This window comes from Schistocerca gregaria, chromosome 1 (genome assembly GCF_023897955.1).
Source record: "Schistocerca gregaria isolate iqSchGreg1 chromosome 1, iqSchGreg1.2, whole genome shotgun sequence".
NCBI lineage: Eukaryota > Metazoa > Arthropoda > Insecta > Orthoptera > Acrididae > Schistocerca > Schistocerca gregaria.
This window is the reverse complement of record NC_064920.1, coordinates 461,400,686-461,427,347: the sequence shown is the minus strand read 5'-3', so window position 1 is coordinate 461,427,347 and position 26,662 is coordinate 461,400,686. Positions and strand designations below refer to the sequence as shown.

Sequence of the window (26,662 nt, the reverse complement as noted above, 5' to 3'; positions counted from 1 at the left end):
GCAGAAATGTATGATGCAAGTCTCGGCGGCCTAGAACTGGAAGCCATGCATGATGGCCCAAGACTGCATCCTGCGGATAGCGCCCTGTAGTTGCCATTCAGCAACTGCAATGCCAGTGGAGCTGTACTACAGGCAGAAGTCATCAGCATACAAATAAGTCGATACGGACGTTCCCACAGCTGCAGCTAGCCCATTGATAGCAACTAAAAAGAGGCAGGAACTCAAAGACAGAGCCTTGTGGGACCCCATTCTCCTGGACTCGGGAGGAGCTATGGGAGGGACCAACCTGCATGCGAAAGGAATGAAGCGACACAAAATTTTGAATAAAAGTTGGGAGTAGGCACATTAAACAAACGGATAGATTTTCACTTTCAATACATGTGTATCTTATATTAATAGATTAAATTACAAATTTTCACTACATCAACTGCTTGAAATGAAGTTATAATGAAATATAGACCTTTTGCTGCTTACAGGTGTTGATAAATATCAACAGGTACAGTTGAAAATGTGTGCCCTGACTGGGACTCGAACCCGGGACCTCCAGCTTACACGGCAGATGCTCTATCCAATTGAGTCGCCGTGGGCACAGATGATAGTGTGACTGCAAGGACTTATCTCTGGTACATTCCCCACACTTTCCAACCTTCTGTCCACACACTAAATTTGCAGTGCCCTTGCCCACCATCCTCATTACTTGCAGCAGTCACTCTACCAATTCCCATTAGAGTTCGGGCAATGTGCGTGCATCTGCACTGAAGATGATCATTAGCCGGTAAGCCTTATCTATATGAAGATTTATCAATGCCTGTAAGCATCGACAGATCTAGATTTCATTATAACTTCATTCTTCAAGAGCTGCAAGATCACCAATAGTATCTGTACAGATACTAGCTTCATATGCATGAAATGATGTTCTCACCTGTCTTTTTCCCAGCTTCGGACTCTGACTGATTCCACTTCACAGTCTTTTAGCATTATAAAGTGGGGCACAGACATCTCTCGGCAGTAATCTTGAACCTCTTCCAGGGTCTGCAGAACAAATGAGCAAGACATAAATCTTTATGTTTTAGTTTTTATCCAACAAGAAAAAGCAAAAAGAAATAAAGAAGAAACAAATGGGATAACAAACAACCCTTTTTTAAATTAATTATTTTCATTTAACTTCGTCCAATTACCTGCCACCAAAGCTACCCACAAACCATTCATTTAAGTTTCTTGTGGCAGCTATTGCAATATCATGATTATTTCCATCACTTTCTTCCACTTACTTTGGTGAGTATTTCTGTGACTAACTAGCACAGACCGGACAAGTCCAAAACAAATTGTGCAGTTATTCTTTGAATAATCCCTGCTTACTTTTCTTTAAGTTCAACTTGGCAGTCTCAGACTGAAGAAAAAATGCTCAACAACCAGAGGCTTAAGAAAGTCATTCTTCTTGCAGGTGAATTACATTTCCTTAGGCTTCATCCAATTAATCAGCCTGTTATTATCTTGCCCACAACTAAATTTATACAGTCCTCTCACCTTACATTGTTACAAATGAATATCTCAAGATATCTGAAATAATTTTGCCTGATTCCAATGGCAATGTCATCAAACAACATCAGGATATTTTTGGCTCATTTGAGCACAATACATTAGATTTCTTTCTGTAAAAAGTTAGTCACCAGTCTTTGTACAAAGCACTGACAAACTACAAGATTTTTTTGTACATTCAACAACGATGCAGCCAAGTCACCATTGAATAGTTTCAGAGAGCTACCTACATTAATTAGCAAGTTAAATGTATCTCTACTCATTAATGGGAATGATAAATGGAGTGCAAAGTTTACTCAGCTCTGAAGGCACATATTCTGCTTATTAACATCGAGAAATTTATTGAAGGCTCTTTGAAAGGAAAGAAAACTTTGGCTCCGCTATTTACTGCCTCCCAGATGTTGTGAATGAAAAGAGTGAGCTGAATTTCACATTATTAGTACTTTCAGAAATCTCGAAAATACAGGAGAGTTGGTTGCTCTCCAAAATAATCATCATGTAAGAGAAGAACTCATTGAATTTGATGATACAGGCCTGTAATTCTATGCATCTGTTCTCTTCTTAAAAACTGGAATGAGCTACTTCTTTATCAATGGAATGTTCTACTGATTCAAAAATCTATGATGTACTGTTGATATAAGAGGAGCCAATGTTCTCTCATAATACAGATGATTAAAGGTACTCAAATAGGTACACTGAGCTTTTCTCTAACAAGTAACTGTGGTTGCTGCTTGATTTCACAATCAATGATCCATTTCCATCTCTGTGCTGTTACCGAAAGAAAGAATCATAGTGGGTTAGAATTTAGGAAAAAAATGTTTGAGGCAAGTGTTGAATGGGTGGCTAAAATGGTTTCAATATTATGTGCAAGTCCTAACATGTACCTGAAATTAATTACATAATGGTTGAAATGTTTCTTACAGTGATTATTCAGTATGATTATAATTTTTAAGGAGAAATTTTAGATATTTCAAGAAACTAATATATTACCTGCATGCTATCAAGAAGCAATGTTTGCACACCATGAGCCCAGAGTTCTTTGGCAATACTAGCTTTCTGCTTGAAGAGGAAGCGTTGTCCTAGGGAGCAAACAACTACATCTACTGTACTAGCTGCTCCAGACAGGACAGCTCGAGCCTCTTGCAAGGCTAACACTATTTTATCCAGTGAGATGCTTACACCAGCAGCTGATTGAGTCATTCCGCGTGTTGCCAATCCTGTCAGCTCAAGTGTGTGCCTACAGCCAAGAAAGAAACACACATTGTAAATGCAGCGTGTCCCTTAAATGTAATGTTCTCATCATATACTGATAACTTTACATTAGCTTTATCAACAAATAATCAAACTAAAGAAGAAAACACTCTCAAAAGTATATCTTTAGCAGAATATTTGCTAATTCAAAAGTAAGAAAATAAACCACAAAATTTAAATGAAATTTCATTCTACACTGGAATGTTCACTGATGTGAACGTTCTTGACAAGCTATGTTGTAGATTGTTTCTTTAAACTGTAACTTTGTCTATTCTTGCCCAGTAGCCACATTTATTGCGGGGGAGGGGGGGGCGGCATACTGGGGGTCCTGCCCCTGGAAATTTTCTAGATATTAGATGAAAAACAGTGAGTTTTAAACTTTTTTTAAGAATTTTTGAGTCAGATGATCAACATTAGAAACCTGTGAACTGGACTCCTGATAACTCAACACTCTCGGAAATGTGACAAGCCTGATGCATTTTTTGGCTTTGAGAAAAGAAACAAAACATAAACACGCACGGTATTTTTGTAAAAAGCTAATTTAATTTACAGTAATAATCATGCTGATAAACTATTACACAGCAGTGAATTTATAGCTCTGAAGAGACTGAAATTATATTTAAATAAATCCTTAACTATCATTAAAAAAATAAAACAAAATATTGCTGTCACACAGTAAAAGCTCTTTGATTACTAAGTGAAATAGTTAATTTAAGCTTACTCTGAATGAGGCTCAGGGTTCATTAAGTAAAAACAATATCTCAAAGTTAATGCTTTAATACAGTTAATAAAGTTAATACAGTATGCCTAATACTTTCAGTCAAAAAGTAAGTAAATAGCAGGTTTTAACTGGGTCTTACACCCTAAAAATATTTAAGCATTTGAAAATAACTAATACAGTACTAAACCAGTACTAATATTTCAAAACTGAAAATTTAACATTAAGTATGTACTTAATTCTCTATTTCATAAAGACTTTTAATACTGCTCTAAATGCCATTTTTAGGGCTAGAGTGTCTTTTCAAAGGTTCAACCATCTGACTGGATTACTGAATATGAAGTAGTTGATGACTGGTCAGATACCCAATTCATCCAAAACATTTTGGTGGGCATGAAGAACAGCCAAGTTATTCAATTGCTTCTGTACCATTGGTGATCGGAGATATGACTTCAGAAATCTAAGGGTGGAAATGACCATTCTGTTGCTGCTGTCATGATTGAACTACTTTGACAAGCTTAATGCAATTCAATACTTCACATAACATTTCTCCAACTGCAGGCTCTTCTGAAATGTACTTTCTTACATCATGCATGTTTTTTAAAACTAGTTGCTTTTTATTAGCAATGTTGGCTGACATATTCAAGTGTAAGCACAGTCTCTCAATGTCTATGTCATTTTTGAAAAACTCAGTTGATTTTTCCAAATTTGTTTCGCCTCTGTTTACTAAAAGCAAGCACTGTTGTTCAACAGCAATGACCTATGTGAGTCCAGTTGAAGCACACCGCTCAGTAATGCAAGATTGCACCGTTTCATAAATTTCAATGTAAGTAGCTTTGTAGTACTCCTTTGGGGTTTTGAAAATGTGTGGTGAGCTGGCTTCGTTGTTTTCATACTTCTTTGGTATATTTCAATTACGAGGAAGCGAAGGATCAACAACTTGTGAAAGTTTTTCTTTTAAACACAATTCCCAAAAGTGTTCAAAACTATCACACCTTCCATTCAATATAGAAATCAAGCCCTTATATATTTTATCCAGATCAGCAACACTTAGATGAGGGCATTGAATTTTTTCATTGACATCCTCTACTGGGTTCATTGCATGGCAATAAAGACGTAACAAGAAATAAGTCTTGAAGTGTAACATTGACTCAAGGTAGCCTGCACATATGTAGCCTGCCTCTGTTTTGTTCCCTGCAGAAAATGTTTCAAAAACTCTAGAAGTTCTTCAAAGTTTTTCAATATTCTCAAGATACTATAAGCTTGCATAGTCCATTGAGTCGGGCAAAGGTGTTGTATACCAGCTTGGTAGTTGGCACTCTTACAGTGTATGCTTCTGAAAAGTCCCATCCTTTTGTTGGATTACCTTACAATGTTTATTAAGTTCTTGGCTAAAGCCATAACATCCCTCATAGACGTAAGATGGCAGAGACTGTCTACCACTGCCAAGTCTAAACTGTGAGCAGTTAAGTCACATAACATGCTTTTGGTTGTATATCCTAAACTAACTTTTTTCATCCTTTGAGCTTACCTCTCACATTCGAGACACCACCATAGCACTGTCCTCTTAAGTTATCTATTGACAAATCAAGACAAGCAAAAAAGTCTTTTAAAATACTAAACAGAATTTGTGATTCAGTGTTAGGGGTCTTGTATAAGCCAATAAAGTCTTCATTGATGATTAAGGAATCACCGACAGTACAAATACAAAATAACACTTGTTCATGAATCGAAGAATCACTTGTTTCATCCGCCATAGTAGAAAAATGTTCAGTTTTCCTGACTGAAGCCAGTATCATTCTCAACACAGATATGTCATTCTTTAGGAGTTCCAACAATTGAAAAAAAAAAATTGAGTTTACATCTTCATGCCCTCTAATTGCTAGTCCTTGCCAGCATAGAAATAGCACAGTAGTAAAGACTGTCTCAAGAGCTAAACGGCCTTTCTTCATATCACTATCTAACTGTTGATTCAATTGAGAGGTCTCACTTTCGTTAGTGACAGAAGTTAATTTCAGAACGCCTTCTTTATGCATAAATGTATTTTCACGAAGACAGAATTTTTCCAAAGCCTTTTTTAACCCCATGGAAGTAAATGTATCTTCTTCTTCTTTTTGAAGAAAATTGTAATAGATTTTTAGCATCTGCCTCCTTGCAGGTTTTGCAAAAAACTTTTTCAGTATATGCTTCATATTCTAGCCATGTATATTTGATCAACCAAGACTTCTGAAATGATCTTCCCTTACCGGATTGTCCAGGTTTCAGCTGTGAATGGTTCTCGCCTGAAGACGAGGAAGCAACTGATGACTTGCAGTATCATCAACTTCCAAGTGCGCCTTTTTGGTAACAAATTTACCAATTGCAAACTTAATTCACAATACACTAAGAGACTAAAGTAAATGAATAAAATATAGTCATATAAAATAGTCCACTGGCCTGCTGGTGCCAGACTTTACCTACAGGTTCGCACACTGGGACAAATTCTAAGTGTACCCGCAGCACCGTAACACTATCATAATTCATGCCACTCGTTTTCAGTTAATCTGCTTGCTACTGTAATAATCATTTGTTTTAATTCATTACTGAATGTATTTTAAAAGGTAACTATAATCAAACAAGAAAAATAAAAAATTCTAACATAATTTTGTGATTTTACAAACAATAATGCAACTAATAATTTTCTTAAATTATTGGGAGGGCTCAGCCCCCAAACAAATCTTTGAGGGGGCTCAGGCCACTTCAGGTCCCATGGAGTTGGCACCTGTATCTATTTTTATTTTCCCAGTTGTTCTCATTTCACCTTATAAATTTAGTATATTTCATTATGTGACACAACTGTGGTAATATTTGGGAGGGAAAAATGTTTGTTTAAATATAATGCCCTCACTGGTCTTCTTGCTGCTTGTTATCAGACGAATAAATGACTAACGGTGAAGATAACCACTGTTGTTACCACCAAAGATTGACTTGTGAGTCCCCCATGTGCATTTGCACAAATAAAAAAAAATTGAATAATTGGTGAGAAACACTGTTCACAGGGCCACCTAAAGTATAGCTAGATTTTAAAATATTGGCTATGTCACTGTCCAGGTGCCAGGCAACCCAACCTACACATCTATCACATTAACCCAAATCTACATCTACATCGATACTCTGCAAATCAGATTTAAGTGCCTGGGAGAGGGTTCATTGAACCACCTTCACAATTCTCTATTATTCCAATCTCGTATAGCATGCAGAAAGAGTGAACGCATATATCTTTCCGTATGAGCTCTGATTTCCCTTATTTTATCTTTGTGATCGTTGCTCCCCATTTTCGCATTCGGAGGAGAAAGTTGGCGACTGGAATTTCATGAGAAGATTCCGTTGCAATGAAAAACTTATTTCTTTTAATGATATCCATCCCAAATCCTGTATCATTTCTCTGACACTCTCTCCCATATTTCGCGATAAAATCAATATGTGCTGCCTTTCTTTGAACTTTTTCGATGTACTCAGTCAGTCCTATCTGGTAAGGATCCCACACCGTGCAGCAGTATTCTAAAAGAGGATGGGCAAGCGTAGTGTACGTGGTCTCCTTAGTAGGTCTGGTACATTTTCTGAGTGTCCTGCCAATGAAACACAGTCTTTGGTTAGCCTTCCCCATAACATTTTCTATGTGTTCCTTCCAATTTAAATTGTTTGTAATTGTAATACCTAGGTATTTAGTTGAATTTACGGTTTTTAGATTAGATTGATTTATGGTGTAACCAAAGTTTAACACATTCTGTTTAGCAGTCATGTGGATGACCTCACACTTTTTGTCATTTAAGGTCAACTGCCACTTTTCGCACCATTCCGATATTTCTTCTAAATTGTTTTGCAATTTGTTTGATCTTCTGATGAATTTATTAGTCGATAAAGAACAGTGTCGTCTACAAACAAACAAAGATGGCTGCTCAAATTGTCTCCCAAATCTTTTATATAGATGAGGAACAGCAAATGGCCTATAACACTACCTTGGGGAACGCCAGAAATCAATTCTGTTTTACTCAATGACTTTCCGTCAATTACAACAAACTGTGGCCTCTCTGACAGGAAATCACAGATCCAGTCACATAACTGAGACGATATTCCATAAGCACACAATTTCACTACGAGCCACTTGTGTGGTACAGTTCAAAAGCCTTCCGGAAATCCAGAAATATGGAATTGATCTGAAATCCCTTATCAATAGCACTCAGCACTTCATGTGAATAAAGAGCTAGTCGTGTTTCACAAGAACGATGTTTTCTAAACCCATGTTGACTGTGTGTCAATAGACCGTTTTCTTCGAGGTAATTCATTACATTCGAACATAATATATGTTATAAAATCCTGCTGCATATCAATGTTAATGATATGGGTCTGTAATTTAGTGGACTATTCCTACTACCTTTCTTGAATATGGGTATGACCTGTGCAACTTTCCAGTCTTTGGGTACGGATCTTTCATTGAGCGAACAGTTGTATATGACTGTTAAGTATGGAGCTAATGCATCAGCATGCTCTGAAAGGAACCTAATTGGTATACAGTCTAGACCAGAAGACTTGCTTTTATTAAGTGATTTAAATTGCTTCACTACTACAAGGATATTTACTTCTATGTTACTCATGTTGGCAGCTGTTCACGATTCAAATTCTGGAATATTTACTTCGTCGTCTTCTGTGAAGGCATTTCAGAAGGCTGTGTTTAGTAACTCTGCTTTGGCACCACTGTCTTCGATAGTATCTCCATTGCTATCGCGATGAGGAGGCATTGCTAACATACTTCACATACGACCAGAATCGCTTTGGATTTTCTGCCAGGTTTCGAGACAAAGTTTTGTTGTGGAAATTGTTATAAGCATCTCGCATTGAAGCTCGTGCTAAATTTCGAGCTTCTGTAAAAGATCGCCAATCTTGGGGATTTTGCATCTGTTTAAACTTGGCATGTTTGTTTCGTTGTTTCTGCAACAGTGTTCTAACCCGTTATGTGTACCAACGAGTATCAGCTCCGTCGTTTGTTAATTTATTTGGTATAAGTCTCTCAATTGCTGCTGATATTATTTCTTTGGATTTAAGCCACAGCTGGTCTACACTGATATTATTAATTTGGAATGAGTGGAGATTGTCTCTCAGGAAGGTGTCAAGTGAATTTTTATCTGCCTTTTTGAATAAGTATATTTTTCGCTTATATTTTGAGGATTGGAGGATTACAATATTCAATCTTGCTACGACAGTCCTGTGTTCACTAATCCCAGAATCGGTTTTGATGCTAGTTATTAATGCAGGATTATTTTTTGCTAAAAGGTCAAGTTTGTTTTCACAACCGTTTAATATTTGCATGGGCTCCTCCTTACTGTATTGCTTCTCCCATCAGTCACAGTTGCTTGCAACTAGTTTCAGCAATGGAGAGAGTAGGCATGTGGGCGAGTCCTGCATTTGCTTGAGTATGTGTATGTTTTGTCTAATTCTGAAGAAGGCTTTTTGACCATAAGCTTACTTGTTTAGCAATTCTTGTTGTGCCTAACTGTGATTCACCATTTCTACTACATGGTGAATAGCGATCTATTCTTTTCATAATACTGTCATTCATTATTCCATCATGGATTTTTCATTTAATGCTATATACACATATTACGCAGGAATTTGAGCAAATGTTATTAGCTTTTTAATGGTGCACTAATTGTTCTCTTACAAAGAGTTTTTGCCCATATGGACGCTATTTTGCATCATTACATCACTAATAGATATGAAAGAATTGAACTAATAACAGGCATACAGCTCTAATGGCTTCTGTTTACTAATGTTGCCACTACATTCACTGTTTTGTGTTTTATTTAGTAGAAAATTCACTTTTTCATGCACGGAATATGCATTCCAGCCCATAATCTGAAATTCTAATTGTTGTGTACATAGTTCCGCGTAGTCAGCGCGTACACAACTTTCGAACTAGAGTGCGCCCCGCTAAGCACAACAGCGCAGGCGCAGTGCTCGTCCGTCTCTGCACTACGAGATGGTGCTGCCTTAGAGACGGACCAAATTCTGCTTTTGCCGATCCGCGTATTAATATGTAACGCAGCCAATGAGATTGCTGCTAATGTAGAACCTTTTCTCCTTGCTCATCACACTCGCGCAGTGATACATTAACGTGTGATGTATTATAACGAGTGTACAGACCTCTGATTAGTCAGTCTGCATTTGTCTTTACCAGTCTTTTGTCAAGTTTCAGTCTGCACCTAATAAGATTATCATATTCCTGTACATAGCCATGAAGATAAATGTACAGACACTTTGTCAAGTATCAGAGATATGTGAGAATAAGATTAACGTACCAAGACCAAACCAATTTCAGATTGTCAATTGTGAACAGCATCCAGAATCAAGTTACGTAATGTCTAAGCTTTTTATTATTTTAATAAATGTGTGTGAAAATTAATCAAGTTCTGTTTAAAGTTGGTCACCGTCAATCTGCTACTCTAAGCGTGCAAGTGGCATTTCTATCGTCTGACCTAACGGCAGAAGATAAACACGCCACAATAAGACCACGAGACATATTGCTGACACTCGCCTACTTCGTTAGAGCGACAAGTCAAATAATCTGATGGTGTGTGTACCGAAGGTCTTTCAGTACGCACACCACACTAATATTCACAGAAAATCTCTTAGAACACATCGATAGGGTTCACCGAGCCCTACCCATTGACAGTACATTTGTCTGAGTAAGTTACCAATTTTTGAAGATTGTATATCCAAAACATTTAATAAATCATAAACTGGATCCCATAGCAGCTGCACATCTTCACTCATGCACTTGTCTAATTTTTGTCTTTAAAACCATGTGACTGGTTTCTCTGTCAATGTTTCGATTCAGTTTTTATTTAGAGTTTCTCTTATTTCATATTTCTTCATTCCGCTGGTTCAGCCATGGTGGCTACCTTCCCTGGTCAACTCAAATGGTCGGGTTTAACCCACCATATGGCACGCATCTCCAGCTAGGTGACCTGCAGTCAGGATTTCTCATATTTTGAGCACTGCCAATCATTGCACATCAATAATGGCACCACTTACTGACCATGACCAAAAGCTCATCCAGACAATCATAGCTGCTCCACAGCTATGTCAAAATACACTCTTTGGCTGTCATAACACTCCCAATTCGGCTCTTTGCACTACAACAGGACACACGCACTTGATGGAGTCTGTTATTTAAGTTTCTCATAGGCCTTTTCAGGATGTATCATCTCGACTAGAATCTAAATCCTTCTCATTACATGATTAGATTCTCGAATAGTATAATCTCTAATATTATTTTATGTATTTACACTGTGTGTCTTCCCTCTACATGAGCTTTCTTGATACATGTCCATATGTCTCTTGCTTCCTCTTCTTCAGTGGCACTGCCTGCCTGCTGCTGTCTCTTGTTTTTCTTATTTATGACGCCACAGTGTGTGCTTGGTCTATGATAGTGTGTGACTTTCTCTATTCTCTTTCACCGCAGTATGTCACTCTCCAATACTTCTTGTTGACTTCTACTGAGAAGCACTTCACTGAGATTGTCTGTGAAACTTTTAAAACATCTTCATTTTGTTTCTTCTAGAGGAGACACTAACAGCAGCCAAGAATATAATCTGTTTCTCTTATTTGAACTGCTTTGACTGACACTATGTGCATGACACAATGATGTAACCGTCACTGTTCACAGGCCCCAAGCAAACAATACATAAGATTTCACTGTCATAACAATTAGTGAGAAAGCAATCATTTTCCAAAACAGTAAACATTTTAAAAATTATGTTCTCACTGTCTTCCCTGTGTCCACAGAAATTGCTGCTAGCGTTCTGGAGTGCACGTTATATCCATGCAGTTGTGGCACTTCCAAATGAGGGCTTTCCAGGTCCGGATGGACCATTGGCAAACGTGCAGTCAATAGGCATGGACAGAGATGGTTATATATGGCAGTGCTCCAAGTGACCTTGGAGTGTCTGCTCTCATAAGGCACCACCCATGGGTGTTAACCACTGTAGCCAGCATCCACACGTCTTTTACCCATATGAGCATGCCCACTCTGTTGTGTATGGCAGATATCGCCTCGCATGCCATGAGCAGGGTTCCCGGAGGCTGTGGGGCTTGGAGGTGGAGTAGAGTTTGCAGTTGTTTCCTACAGAAGGAGTCCAGTGCGCTAGGGTCATTAATGGGAGTGGTCCTAAACATACTCAGGAACATTGTGAGCATTGCTGGGGTGGTAATGGTTTCCACTGCATTTAATATTTGCTAATTGAATGTTCATACCTTTTGGCCTGCTTTACCATTGGGGGAAGGGGGAAACAGCATGTCTGAGGGGCACAACTGTTTGGAGGCTTACACTGTGAGTTGGGACCGATAGTCCAACAAGATGGATGAGCATGTTAATTGTGGTACCTACTGTGGTAGATGCCATGCTGACAATGTTGCTATCTGAGTTCACATATTGACATTTTGTCATCTGGAAATAATGGAGCCCTGCACACTAGAAAATGGAGTACCAATAGAGGAACCAGAACATCTCTGACATATTCTTCTGTTCATGGATGAGTGAAAGCAGTGGAGACAGCCAGAAACATTGTGTACGGGGATAATGACACTGGACAAGAGCACGGAAGGAAAATGGTTTTCTCATTTTGAGGAGAGTCATTTTGACTTTAGTAACTCTCCACATTTAGGAAGACCTCTGAGCTTTGACACAGATCATTTAAATACATTAATCCACAATGAACCACATCAGTGAAGTAAAAAACTGGCGATGTGCTGAACTGTGATCATTTCACCATCATGTGACATTTGCTTGCAATGGGGAAGATTCAAAAATCAGGTGTGGGTACTGCATGCTCTATGCCACAATCATAAAAATCAGCAGGTGGCAATACATGCATCTCTGCTTGCTTCCCATCAACTGACTTGGAGCAACACTGATTGTTTCTATCCCATGTCAACACTGGTGACAAGAAATGGTATCTTTATGCTAACTTAAGGAAAAGAAAGGAATGACTGAGTCCAAACAAAGTGGCAACTCACCATACAAAGACCTGCGCACATCAACAAAATATAATGTTACACATCTTGTTGAACAGCAATGGCATAGCGTACCATGAATTGCTTCCATCACTGCTGACATTTATTGTCAATAACTGAGACATCCTGCAGATGCAAGTCAAGAAAAGTGACTAGAAAGGCCACGCGAAGTGATGCTACTCCATGAGAACAGCTGCCCGCATTCTGCTAGACTGAACAAAAAAATGCTATGCACGAGTTGGCGTGGGAAATCATTCCACACGTAAACTATTCACCGGATCTTGCACCCTCTGATTTTCACCTTTTCCACTCTCTATTGAACAATCTGAAAAGAACTTTTCCAGATGAAAATCCGCTCCAAAAATGGCTTTATGAGTTCTTTGCCTCAAAACCAAGTGATTTCTGTAGTAGCAGAATCAAAAAGTTACCACTGCATTAGCAGGCTGTTGTAAATAGTGAAGAAGGATATATTATTGATGACTAAACTCTGCTACATGTCTATTTTGCTTTTATTAAACTTACAGAAAATACTATGAACTTATGCACTAACCCAATATGTAGGTCAACATGGAAAACAGTGCACGACTTTCTGTAAGATAGTGTCAGGTGCGTATCTGCTGCAATTTGTGCAGCTGTAATAGGAAAACCATTCAGTGTTTGTCACTGTGGAAACATTAAATTTCCTGCTGGTTAAAGTCTAGGTCTGGTCCCATAGATAACATCCTTGGGTGTGTTGTGCTGTGGGCTCATATTTAATGATAAAATTGTAGAAGCCGAAGTGCCTAAGCCTGCAGGCGCTGTAACGACTGGAGTACACCTCCAGAGAGATACCAGCAGATTGTGGCCCATAATAAAAGTAAGTCGATCCCAAATAGGTAGACACAGAACTTCTTCATGGCAAAAACAATTGCTATGGGCTCTTTTACTACCTGCGAGCAGTTCATTTGAGTGGGTGTCAGCATCTTTGACACAAAGGCCATTGGTTGTTCAATAACTTCATCATTCCTATGTGCCAGCACTGCACCAGTGCTGTACAGAGAGGCAACAACAGCCACAGCTAGTGGACTTGACAGGGAAAAAACAAGCATCATCTGAACAGGCCTGGAAGGCTTTGCAGTACTGACCAGCCACTGTGTCATCTTCAGCCCTTGGGCGTCACCAGACGAGAATACAGATACGGAGGGGTGTGTGGTTAGCACACTGCTCTCCCAGCCGTTGTTAGTTTTCACTACTTGTCAGTCAAGTAGCTCCCCAATTAGCCTCACAAGGGCTGAGTGAGCCCACTTGCCACCAGCAGTGGGCAGACCTGGACGGTGACCCATCCAAGTGCAAGCCAAGCCCAACAGTACTTAACTTCAGTGATCTGACGGAACCAGCGTTATCACTGTGACAAAGCCGTTGGCAAAAAGTGCGCAAGGCAATGCACAAAGTTCAGCATACCCTTCAGCTGCATGAAAATGTGCTCACAAGCACTTCACCAGTACTACATACTTTTGTTCTACAACTGGTTTGGCTCGTACATGATACGGGTCGCTTGTGAAATGAATTTAGAATAATAATAATAATAGTAATAAGTGATTGGTTGGTTCAGGACAGAACTAATGAAGCCTCGAACAAGCACTGACATGGTCGGGGATGACGCTCGAATCCTATGCCCGTTCACAATGGTAACGACACTGCTAGCCACACGGAAAATGATTTAAATCCAAATAGAGGTGTTTTGCAGGATATGGTTCCTGCAACCACTCTAGAAGGAAAACAAAGACAGAGGATGAGATGGTCACATGAAGTTAACCGACACCTCATGTTCTGTTTTTACCAAGCAACAAACTTAGGAACCAACACAACTGATTACAGATCACAAGTATACACAAAATTTATTACCAGATACCCAGAATTAAAATTTTTAACAGTACAACGACTAGCTGATCAAATCCGTGTAATAATCAAAAATAACAGAATACCCCAATCAGAATTAGAAAACATCAAACAAGTTCAACAAATACTGGAACAAAATAATGTGCAATCAGAAGAAGAAGAAGAAGAAGAAAATAGAGTAATGCGCTCAAACATCCCAGAGCAAACAAACAAAGAACACCACGCATCAATTAAACAATCAGAGGAAAACGACATCTTAAGACGGCCACCAGAACAAGCAAAAATACAACATGAAGTGACACACATGTTAGATATAGAAGAAACATTTCAGTATATAGAATACAAAGACACAAATACAGATATTAGACCATTCTTGCATAGACCACCAAATAACCCACAAGTCGAAACAACAATAACAATTATCAACACAATCATACACAACAAAATAAATGAAAAAACTATGGAAGAGTTACAACTACTGGTTTATATAGGAGCACTCACTACACTAAATATACACACTAGGCAGAGATCAGAACAAACCAACACACACAAGAAACCCACAAAACCAGCATGGCAACACAGGCTACAGATCAGAATAGAAAAACTGAGAAAAGACATCGGACAGCTAACACAATTTATAAGTAATGAAATATCAGACAAAAAATGAAAAAGGTTAGGTAAAATCTCACAACAAGAAGCGATAGATGAAATGAAGCAGAAATTACAAGCATTGGCCAAATGACTTGGAAGATACAAAAAAAGTGAAAATAGAAGGAAACAAAACCAAACATTCAACACAAACCAAAAGAAATTTTATCAGACAATAGATAACACACACATTAAAATAGACAATCCACCAAACATAACAGACATGGAACACTTCTGGAGCAACATATGGTCAAATCCGGTACAACATAACAGGCGTGCACGGTGGATACAAGCAGAAACAGACACATACAAGATGATACCACAAATGCCCAAAGTTATAATTTTGCAACATGAAGTCACCTGAGCAATTAATTCTACGCACAATTTGAAAGCCTCTGGAAAAGATAAAATAGCAAATTTCTGGCTAAAGAAGCTTACCTTAACACATTCACATCTAACTAAATTATTTAACAGTAACATTGCAGACCCACACACATTCCCTGATACACTTACACATGGAATAACTTATCTGAAACCTAAAGATCAAGCAGACACAGCAAACCCAGCAAAATATCGCCCCATAACATGCCTACCAACTATATACAAAATATTAACTTCAGTCATTACACAGAAATTAATGACACATACAACACAGAACAAAATTATAAATGAAGAACAAAACGACTGTTGCAAAGGAGCACGAGGATGTAAAGAGCAACTGATACCAGATGCAGAGGTGACATATCAAGCTAAAACTAAACAAAGGTCACTACACTACGCATACATTGATTACCAAAAAGCTTTCGATAGTGTACCCCACTCATGGTTACTACAAATATTGGAAATATACAAAGTAGATCCTACATAGATACAGTTCCTAAGCATAGTAATGAAAAACTGGAAAACCACACTTAATATCCAAACAAATTAAAATAATATCACATCACAGACAATACAGATTAAGTGTGGAATATACCAAGGAGACTCATTAAGTCCTTTCTGGTTCTAACTTGCTCTGAACCCACTATCCAACATGCTAAATAAAACAAATTATGGATACAATATTACTGGAACATACCAACACAAAATCACACATTTGCTATACATGGTTGATCTAAAACTACTGGCAGCAACAAAACAACAACTCAACCAATTACTAAAGATAACAGAAGTATTCAGCAATGACAGAAATATGGCTTCTGGAACAGACAAATGTAAGAAAAATAGCATAGTCAAGGGAAAACACACTAAACAAGAAGATTACATATTGGATAACCACAGCGACTGCACGGAAGCGATGGAAAAAACAGATGCCTATAAATATCTAGGATACAGACAAAAAATAGGAATAGATAATACATATATTAAAGAAGAACTAAAAGAAAAATATAGACAAAGACCAACAAAAATACTGAAAACAGAATTGACAGCAAGAAACAAGACAAAAGCTATAAATGCCTATGCTATACCAATATTGACCTACTCATTTGGAGTAGTAAAATGGAGTAACACAGACCTAGAAGCACTCAATACACTTACATGATCACAGTGCCACAAGTATAGAACACATCACATACATTCAGCAACAGAAAGATTCACATTAAGCAGAAAGGAAGGAGGAAGGGGTCTTATCGACATAAAAAACCTACATTATGGACAGGTAGACAATTTAAGAAAATTCTTTATAGAACAAGCAGAAACTAGCAAAATACACAAAGCAATCAGTCATATAAATGCATCGGCTACACCATTGCAATTTCATAACCACTTCTACAACCCTTTAGATCACATAACATCAACAGATATGAAGAAAGTAAATTGGAAAAAGAAAACACTACATGGCAAGCACCCGTATCATCTAACACATCCATACATCGATCAAGACACATCCAACACATGGCTAAGAAAAGGCAATATATACAGTGAGACGGAAGAATCCATGATTGCAATACAGGATCAAACAATAAACACCAGATATTACAGCAAGCATATTATTAAAGATTCCAATACCACAACAGATAAATGCAGACTTTGCAAACAACAAATAGAAACAGTAGATCACATCACAAGCGGATGTACAATACTAGCAAATACAGAATACCCCAGAAGACATGACAATGTAGCAAAAATAATACATCAACAACTTGCCATACAACATAAACTAATAAAACAACACGTTCCCATACACAAGTATGCACCACAAAATGCACTGGAGAATGATGAATACAAATTATACTGGAAAAGAACCATTATAACAGATAAAACAGATAACAAACCTGACATCATACTCACCAATAAAAAGAAGAAATTAACACAACTAATCGAAATATCCATACTCAATACAACAAATAGACAGAAGAAAACAGGAGAAAAAATTGAAAAATACATCCAACTGGCTGAGGAAGTCAAGGACATGTGGCATCAGGATAAAGTTGACATTATACCAATTATACTATCAACTACAGGAGTCATACCACACAATATCCACCAGTACATCAACGCAATACAGCTACATCCAAATGTATATATACAACTACAGAAATCGGTAATTATTGATACATGTTCAATTACCCGAAAGTTCCTAAATGCAATGTAACGTATACCGTACAGTTAAAAGGAAGTCATGCTTGATCAACGTCCACGTCACTTTCCATTTTTAACCAGACCTAACGTCTGAGAAAGGAAAGAAATAATAATAATTCAGCTTTCCCAAAAAAAGCTAGCAGTTCTTGAATGTTTTGGAGACAGAGGAGAGAGTCAATAGGTGTGACATTGCAGTGAATGTGTTGGATTCCTTCTTTATTTAGCAGGTGTCCAAGTTAGGCATATATCTAAGTGGCACTTTAATCCTACGTCAGGTAACACAATAAATAAGGTGAAAAGGTTCCACAGATAATTCCGATGAGTAGTGCCCCTGACAACTGCTTCACAGAGATAATTAGTGCAAACAGGGATGAACGTGGTTAACTGTTACCTGTAACTCTCGAAGATTGCTGGAGCAGGAATGACCTCAAAAGGCAGATGTTTGTATTTGTGCAAGTCAAAAGGAGTGTTTAGAACGATCATGGATTGTGATTCCTTGTTCAGCTGGATTTTGCAAAAATGCATCAGCACTGTCTATCTTAGAAAAATATTCTACTCTGATAATTACAACAATGTAGGAAAAGACAAATTGCTACTTACCGTAAAGATGACACATTAAATTGCAGACAGACACTATTAAAAGACACTTACACATTAGCTTTCGGCCACAGCCTTCATCACAAAAAAGAACGAGAAACAAACAGTATTCATTCACACAAACAAGCACACCTCATGCAGACATGACCACCAGCTCCAGTAGCTCAGAATAGAATGCAACTGTCATGAGGAAAGTAAACAGTAATCTGGAGGAGACGGAGAAGAGGAAGGGATAGCAGTGTATTGGGGGGGAGGGGAGGGGAGTGCTGTCTGGCAAATTGCGCAGGGATTAGACTGCCAACAGGCGCAGTGTCAGGAGGTTGTGGGCAGGGAGATGGGGAAAAAAGAGTGAAAAGGGAGAGGAGCAGGGAAAGATGGACAGGTGTGTTGCCAGAGGGTGCCAAGTAAAAAAGGGTGGGAGACAAGAATGGGGAGGAGCTGATATGACAAAGGGGGTGGAAGCTGTTGAGTGGAGGGTGTGGGGACAGTACGTTACTGTAGACTGAGACAGGGATAATTATGGGAGTTTTCAGGGTAACTCTCATCTGCGCAGTTCAGAAAAGTTGGTGGTGGAGGGAAAGATCCAGGTGGTTCAGGTAGTGACGCAGCCATTGAAATCAAGAACATTACATTCAGCTGCATTTTGTGTGACAAGCTGGTCTACTTTGCTCTTGGCCACAGGTTTGTGTGGTAGCTGTTCATCTTGTGGACAGCTCACTGGCAGTCATACCAACATAAAAAGCTGTGCAATGATAACAGCACAGCTGGTAAATGACATGGCTGCCTTCACAAGTGGCTCGGTCCCTGACAGGGTAGAATGAACCTGTGTTAGGACTGGAATAGGAAGTGCTGGGTGGATGGATTGGATAGTTTTTGCACCTGGGTCTTTCACAGGGATATGACCCTTGTGGCAAGGGATTGGGATTGGGAGTGGCATAGGGGTGCAATAGATGTTGTTGAGGTTGGATGGGTGATGGAACACCACATAAGGAGAGATGGGAAGTATCTTGGATAGTACGTTCCTCTTTTCAGGGCATGATGATGGGCAATCAAACCCCTGGTGAAGGATGTGATTCAGTTGTCCCAGTCTGGGGTGGGTATGAGAGACGAAGGGGGTACTACTTTGTGGCTGGTTCTTGGGGGTGGTGAGAGCATTGAGTGTGTAATGAAAAATGACAGAAGAGATCTGTCTGCACACTAGGTCTGGGGGATAGTGCCTGTCTGTGAAAGCACTAGTGAGACCCTCAGCATACTGGGCAAGGGAGTTCTTGTTGCTGCAAATACGGCTTTCCCAGATGGCCAGGCTGTATTTTGCATGGGTACTGATTGTTGATTTAAAGTCTTCGCACAGCCAGAGGGAGCAATTTGCTTTCTTCACCACACCACGAGTGTGGCCCAAGCACAGTTTCAGTCACCCCAGCCTCGTGGAATCATTCTAATTTCGGCAGAATGGCTGTCTGCTATGAGACGAGAATGGGGCATGTCCAGCAGAAACTGGGCACTCTGTCTGGAAGCAAGGAAATATGAACCCGGGATCCATAGAGCACCCCAACCCAGGTCCAAATATACATGCGAAAGTGGCACAAATGTTGTAAAAGGAAGATAATTGTGGTATAGATGACTTGAACCTGATCATTAATGGAGAATCCGAACAACAAATTGGTATCCAATCAAAAATTTTTCCAGCTGTGTGACTATCATTACCAAAGAGCATTATCAGATGTGTGACCTCTTGGTAGGCAGCAGTGAATTGATCCCAAAGGGGAATGGAACTGTCACCATACCCGACAAACATTTGGGAGGGCACAACCAATTCTGGGGAACCTTGATGAGCTTTTGTTTGAATGATCACAAAGGAAATGGTTGCTCCTGTGTCCACCTGCAAACAGACGTCTTTGTTCACGATTATAAGGTCAATAAGTGACTTGGTAGTGAAAAGATGGCTCTGGGGAACAACTGAATGAAATTCCCGAACCGTCTTTTGATACATCTGTGGTATGGGTTCAGACATGCCCATCTTTTCCACAACAGGTGCTCTGTGCCAAGCAATCCAGACAATCCACACGTGTATTTGCTGCGAAGCAATCTGGATGTCAAGGAGGATCCCACTGTCCATGTCTAAGGAGAGTGACTGGCTGCTCATAGACCATCGACACACAAAATTGACGAATCTTACCATCATCATCTTCATCTGAAAAACATTTTACAAGTATTCCCTTCCTCCTTTCCCCCACTAAGGGTTTCTAGACCACAGCTACTTGCGATCGAGCTACAAGGTGCTCATTTACTGCCTGCATGATTTCGAAAGATGGTACAGGTGTTCAGCCTGAGCGCTGCAGTGTGTACTTCTGGAATGGGAGCCAATTGGACCATTCTATGTTGAACTAAATAGTGTGCATGTGGGGTTTTAAATTCTTGAATAAGGAAAAAAAGGGAAGCCCAAGAAACGGAGAGCAACTGTTGCAAATCATTATCAGAGACCCGAGAGGCTGTGAAGTGCTGTTTCAGTCACTATAAATATGTCTCAATGCTCTTTGGCATGGTTAAATGGCGGAAGCATGGGTGGGTGACTCACTGTCTGGGAAATCACTACTGGCTGGCCTGGTGGGTATCCTGACTTTGTAGTTGAATCTTAGGAGCTGAGTTTCTTGATGGAGCAAATCATTCCGGTGCTGTTGGCATTGTTGCTGTTGTAGAAACTGCTGTTGCAACTGCTGCTGCAGTTCCAAGAGCTGCATGAGTTTTGTGTCCACTGGATGATAACAACATTTTAGCTTATCACCAACTGTTGTAATAAGAATATGACTAGACTGGAATGAAGCAAAGAACCCACAGAGGCTGGCAACAATGAAAAGCAAACATATGGAGTCCACACAAGAAACAAACAAGTCCACTGAGTAATCCAAACAGAGAGACCAAGACATAGCAAAGCCGAAGACAAAGAACAACACAAGGCAGAGCCATGGTATGGCTAACTTTACAGTACGTTCACGAGCACTACTTGGTTGAAAAGATGAGCATGGCCTTGCAGCACAGTGTGGTGAATGCTGAAGTGGCAATACTTTCACTTGCAAATGTTGCAGTGCTGCCTAGCAACTGAAGTCAAGTTCCATCCCATCCAGCAGGCTTTGGAAATCACCGGGCTGGGATACCAGACATAGCTCAAAAATTCCACTTTTCTATTCTCAGTCTGTCATATTTCACGCCAACAAATACACGCTATTTTCTTCCCAACATAAAAAGTACTACAGTTCTTACCTGAACTTGGCAAGCATGCCATCATACCGCCCACCAGCTGCAATAACATCAAGTCCAGTTTTCCTACGTTTTTTCTTGAGTTCACAAACAAATTGACATGTCATTCCCGAGTACTGGGGCACAGTAAAAACAAGGCCTGGTGCTACCACAATTGGACACTGTAATGTAAGAAACAATCTAGTACATATTTAATGGAAGTTACATTATCATATTTTTAATTGCTTTTGGCACAAATTCTAAGTTTTAATATGGCACTAAATTACTAATAGGAATTATTTAATTATACTTCATGGTGGAACTACTGAAACAACATCATTTTATATAACATTCCACGAGGGAAAAATATATTTAAAAACAAAGATGATGGGACTTACCAAACAAAAGCGCTGGCAGGTCGATAGACACACAAACATTCACAAACATACACACAAAATTCTAGCTTTCGCAACCAACGGTTGCTTCTTCAGGAAAGAGGGAAGGAGAGGGAAAGATGAAAGGATGTGGGTTTTAAGGGAGAGGGTAAGGAGTCATTCCAATCCTGGGAGTGGAAAGACTTACCTTAGGGGGAAAAAAGGACAGGTGTACACTCGCGCACGCTCAAGCCTTGCTGGACGGACCTTCTGTTTCCTGTGGGTGCCGACTTAATTTTCGTTTGGATATTAATGATTCATTTGGTCATGGTAACAGATGGTTTACTGTAGCCATTGTCCATGGAGGTTCTGGAGTACCAAATGTTCCTGGACTCGAAAGTTTTGTTGACAGAGACATTATCGCATTCCGCACCTATCATATGGCCGAACTTGCTAATAAAGACTTTGGTAAATCCCCTTATATGTCCACTTCTGCTCTGTCTTTGTATACTCATTTACAGATATTTTCCTCCTATTACGAGTATACAAAGACAAAGCAGTTGCGAAAGCTCGAAATTTTGTGTGTGTGTTTGTGTGTTTTTTTATTGTGCCTGTCTACCGGTGCTTTCCCGCTAGGTAAGTCTTGGAATCTTCGTTTTTAATATATTTTTCCCATGTGGAAGTTTCTTTTTATTTATATATATACAGTATATTTTTTTACCCGCAATTAAAAATGAATTAAACAATTTGAAGTGTAGAACTACTGCACAAAAAAGTGAAATAGTATACAGCACATGCCTTGTAAGATGTGAAGGTTGCACAAGCAATATAATAGCCACGAGAATAATTCAAAGTTGTTGATTCAACTAAATGCAGAGGGATTAAAATCATAAACAACTTAAGTTGGAACCATCACACAGAAAATTCTGTGGGGAAGGTAAACCAAACAATGCATTTATTGGCAGGAAACTTAGAAGATGTAACAATTCCACAAAACAGGTTGTCAATACTACACTTGTCTGTTTTCTGCTTGATTATTGCTGTGGGGTGTGGGATTGTTACCAGATAAGATTGGCAAAGGATACTGAAAAAGTGCAAAGAGCAGCTAATTTTGTATTATCACAAAATAGGGGAGAGAGTATCACAGATATGATACAAAAGCTGGGGCGCAAGCAATAAAAACAGACTTGTTTGTTGTGGTAAGATCTTTTCACAAAATTTCAGTCACCAAATGCAAACATAATTTATTGATTATCAGCTATAAGAAAGAAATGACCGTCATAATACTATAAGAGCAATCAGAGCTTGCATGAATGTTCATTTTTCTCACATACTATTTGACAGTGAATGATCAAGAAATTGTCTGAAAATGGTTCTGTGACCCTTCTGTCTAGCACCTGGATGCAGAGTAGTGATGCAGATGCAGACAGAAGTTACAAGTATCTCAGCCTCTATCAGCAATAAAAAACTATCTGCTATAGGGGAGATATATAACTATTAGCTGATTTTTTTAATATTACTATGTGTATGTGGATAAAATCAGAAACGCGTCAAAGGGGAAGTTAGAAATGAAGCTAGAGCAGAACCCCAACACAGGTAAAGCTGTCATCAACCCGAAGGTTGGTTTGAACAGCACTCTATTTGAAGTAATAATTAAAACAATTTCAAATACTTTTAGTTCTTCCACTTATGGACTAAAATTTTAAAAAAGCGAATACACTACAATTCTGAGATTCCGTACCATGCTTCATCATCTTCATGTTCTTCCAGCAAGCCAGTTAAGGTGTTCTGAACAGTTTGCTATCTCAATATTCTTCTTGTTTTGATACTGTTTCCGAGTTTTCTCCTCTAGTCTTCAGGTCTTCCTTACGCTGATTCTGTGTCAAGCTTTTCGTCTTTTCCCCTGCACATTTCTATCCAAGTATTGTATCAACAGGTGGTTATCCTTCATCCTCTTCATATAGCTGAACCCCATGTATTGTGCAGCATGCAATCTCTCAGTTTTTGACTGATCAGTTGGTTATCCTTCATCCTCTTCTTATAGCTGAACCGCATGTATTGTGCGGTATTCAATCTCTCAGTCTTTGACTAATCTACTTGCATCTCTCCTCTGACATCTTAAATCCTAATTTTCTCTCTTCTAGTGTGCTGCAAGGCTGATTGCAGAAACTTCATTCCGTATGCTTGTAACTCACTCAAATCTGCCTTCTTAAAAACACAACAGTCCAAGCTGTATGTCAAATGGCAGGAGACATGTTTTAAACATGGTCTGTATGTCTCTCAAAGGCACTCTCATGTCCCATACAAGGTTCCGCACTTAATGAAAATGTATTCTGCCCTCCTAGTTTGGCAGTTCCATTGCTTGATAAATTTCCCATATAATTGAAAGCTTCTGCACATTCGATTTTCTTTCCATCTAGCATCAGGTTGTCCTGGACAGAAGTCCTGCTCACGATAATTGCTAAAGCTTTGCTCATGCTTACTGCCAGCGGGTACTCTATAAACTTCATTCATATATTATTTTCCCTGTATCTCCAACTATGCTTCTCCCCAAATAGAAACACCATCAGCAAACACTAAAGCACTGAGATCAACATTTCCTATTTCCTTGATTTCCTTTCAAATAACATCCATGTTGTTGTTGTTGTTGTTGTCTTCAGTACTGAGACTGGTTTGATGCAGCTCTCCATGCTACTCTATCCTGTGCAAGCTTCTTCTCCCAGTACCTACTGCAGCCTACATCCTTCTGAATCTGCTTGGTGTATTTATCTCTTGGTCTCCCTCTACGATTTTTACCCTCCACGCTGCCCTCCAACACTAAATTGGTGATCCCTTGATGCCGCAGAACATGTCCTACCAACCGATCCCTTCTTCTAGTCAAGTTGTGTCACAAACTTCTCTTCTCCCCAATCCTATTCAACACCACCTCATTAGTTATGTGATCTACCCATCTAATCTTCAGCATTCTTCTGTAGCACCACATTTCTAAAGCTTCTATTCTCTTCTTGTCTAAACTATTTATTGTCCATGTTTCACTTCCATACATGGTTACACTCCATACAAATACTTTCAGAAACGACTTCCTGACACCTAAATCAATACTCAATGTTAACATTTTTCTCTTCTTCAGAAACGCTTTCCTTCCCATTGCCAGCCTACATTTTATATCCTCTCTACTTCAGCCACCATCAGTTATTTTGCTCCCCAAATAGCAAAACTCCTTTACTACTTTAAGTGTCTCATTTCCTAATCTAATTCCCTCAGCATCGCCCAACTTAATGACTACATTCAATTACCCTTGTTTTGCATTTGTTAATGTTAATCTTATATCATCCTTTCAAAACACTATCCATTCTGTTCAACTGCTCTTCCAAGTCCTTTGCTGTCTCTGACAGAATACCAATGTCACCGGCGAACATCAAAATTTTTATTTCTTCTCCATGGATTTTAATATGTACTCCGAATTTTTCTTTTGTTTCCTGTACTGCTTGCTCAATATACAGATTGAATAACATCGGGGAGAGGCTTCAACCCTGTCTCACTCCCTTCCCAACCACTGTTTCCCTTTCATGCCCCTCAAATCTTATAACTGCCATTTGGTTTCCATACAAATTGTAAATAGCCTTTGACTCCCTATATTTTACCCCTGCCACTTTCAGAATTTGAAAGAGTATTCCAGTCAACACTGTCAAAAGCTTTCTCATAGTCTACAAATGCTAGAAATGTAGGTTTGCCTTTCCTTAACATATTTTCTAAGATAAGTCGTAGGTTCAGTATTGCTCCACGTGTTCCAACTTTTCTGCGGAATCCAAACTGATCTTCCCCGAGGTCAGCTTCTACCAGTTTTTCCATTCATCTGTAAAGAATTCGCGTAAGTATTTTGAAGCTACGACTTATTAAACTGATAGTTCGGTAATTTTCACATCTGTCAACACCTGCTTTCTTTGGGATTGGAATTATTATATTATTCTTGAGGTCTGAGGGGATTTCGCCTGTCTCATACATCTTGCTCACCAGATGGTAGAGTTTTGTCAGGACTGGCTCTCCCAAGGCTGTCAGTAGTTCTAATGGAATGTTGTCTACTCTCGGGGCCTTGTTTCGACTCAGGTCTTTCAGTGCTCTGTCAAACTCTTTACGCAGTATCATATCTCCCATTTCATCTTCACCTACATCCTCTTCCATTTCCATAATATTGTCCTCAAGTACATCGCCCCTGTATAGACCCTCTATATACCCCTTCCACCTTTCTGCTTACCCTTCTTTGCTTAGAACTGGATTTACATCTGAGCTCTTGATATTCATACAAGTAGTTCTCTTTTCTCCAAAGGTCTCTCTAATTTTCCTGTAGGCAGTATCTATCTTACCTCTAGTGAGGTAAGCCTCTACGTCCTTACATTTATCCTCTAGCCATCCCTGATTAGCCATTTTGCACTTCCTGTCGATCTCATTTTTGAGACGTTTGTATTCCTTTTTGCCTACTTTATTTACTGCAGTTTTATATTTTCTCCTTTCATCAATTAAATTCAATATTTCTTCTGTTACCGAAGGATTTCTACTAGCTCTCGTTTTTTTACCTACATGGTCCTCTGCAGACTTCACTACTTCATCCCTCAAAGCTACCCATTCTTCTTCTACGGTATTTCTTTCCCCCACTCCTGCCATTTGTTCCCTTACGCTCTCCCTGAAACTCTGCACAACCTCTGGTTTAGTCAGTTTATCCAGATCTCATCTCTTTAAATTCCCACCTTTTTGCAGGTTGTTCAGTTTTAATCTACATAACATCCATAAG

The 26,662-nt window shown here is 39.1% G+C and overlaps 1 protein-coding gene across 1 annotated transcript in view; it reads right to left on the bottom strand.

The window, feature by feature from the left end:
• The window catches only part of LOC126352433 (eIF-2-alpha kinase GCN2), a 284,800-nt gene that overhangs the window by 16,698 nt on the left and 241,440 nt on the right, over positions 1–26,662 (bottom strand). Inside the window, exons 23-25 of the mRNA XM_050002687.1 lie at positions 21,524–21,681; positions 2,530–2,776; positions 923–1,032 (exon numbers count right to left, since the gene is read on the bottom strand). Of these exons, the coding sequence (XP_049858644.1) occupies positions 923–1,032; positions 2,530–2,776; positions 21,524–21,681 (515 nt within the window). The remainder of the gene's footprint in view (positions 1–922; positions 1,033–2,529; positions 2,777–21,523; positions 21,682–26,662) is intronic.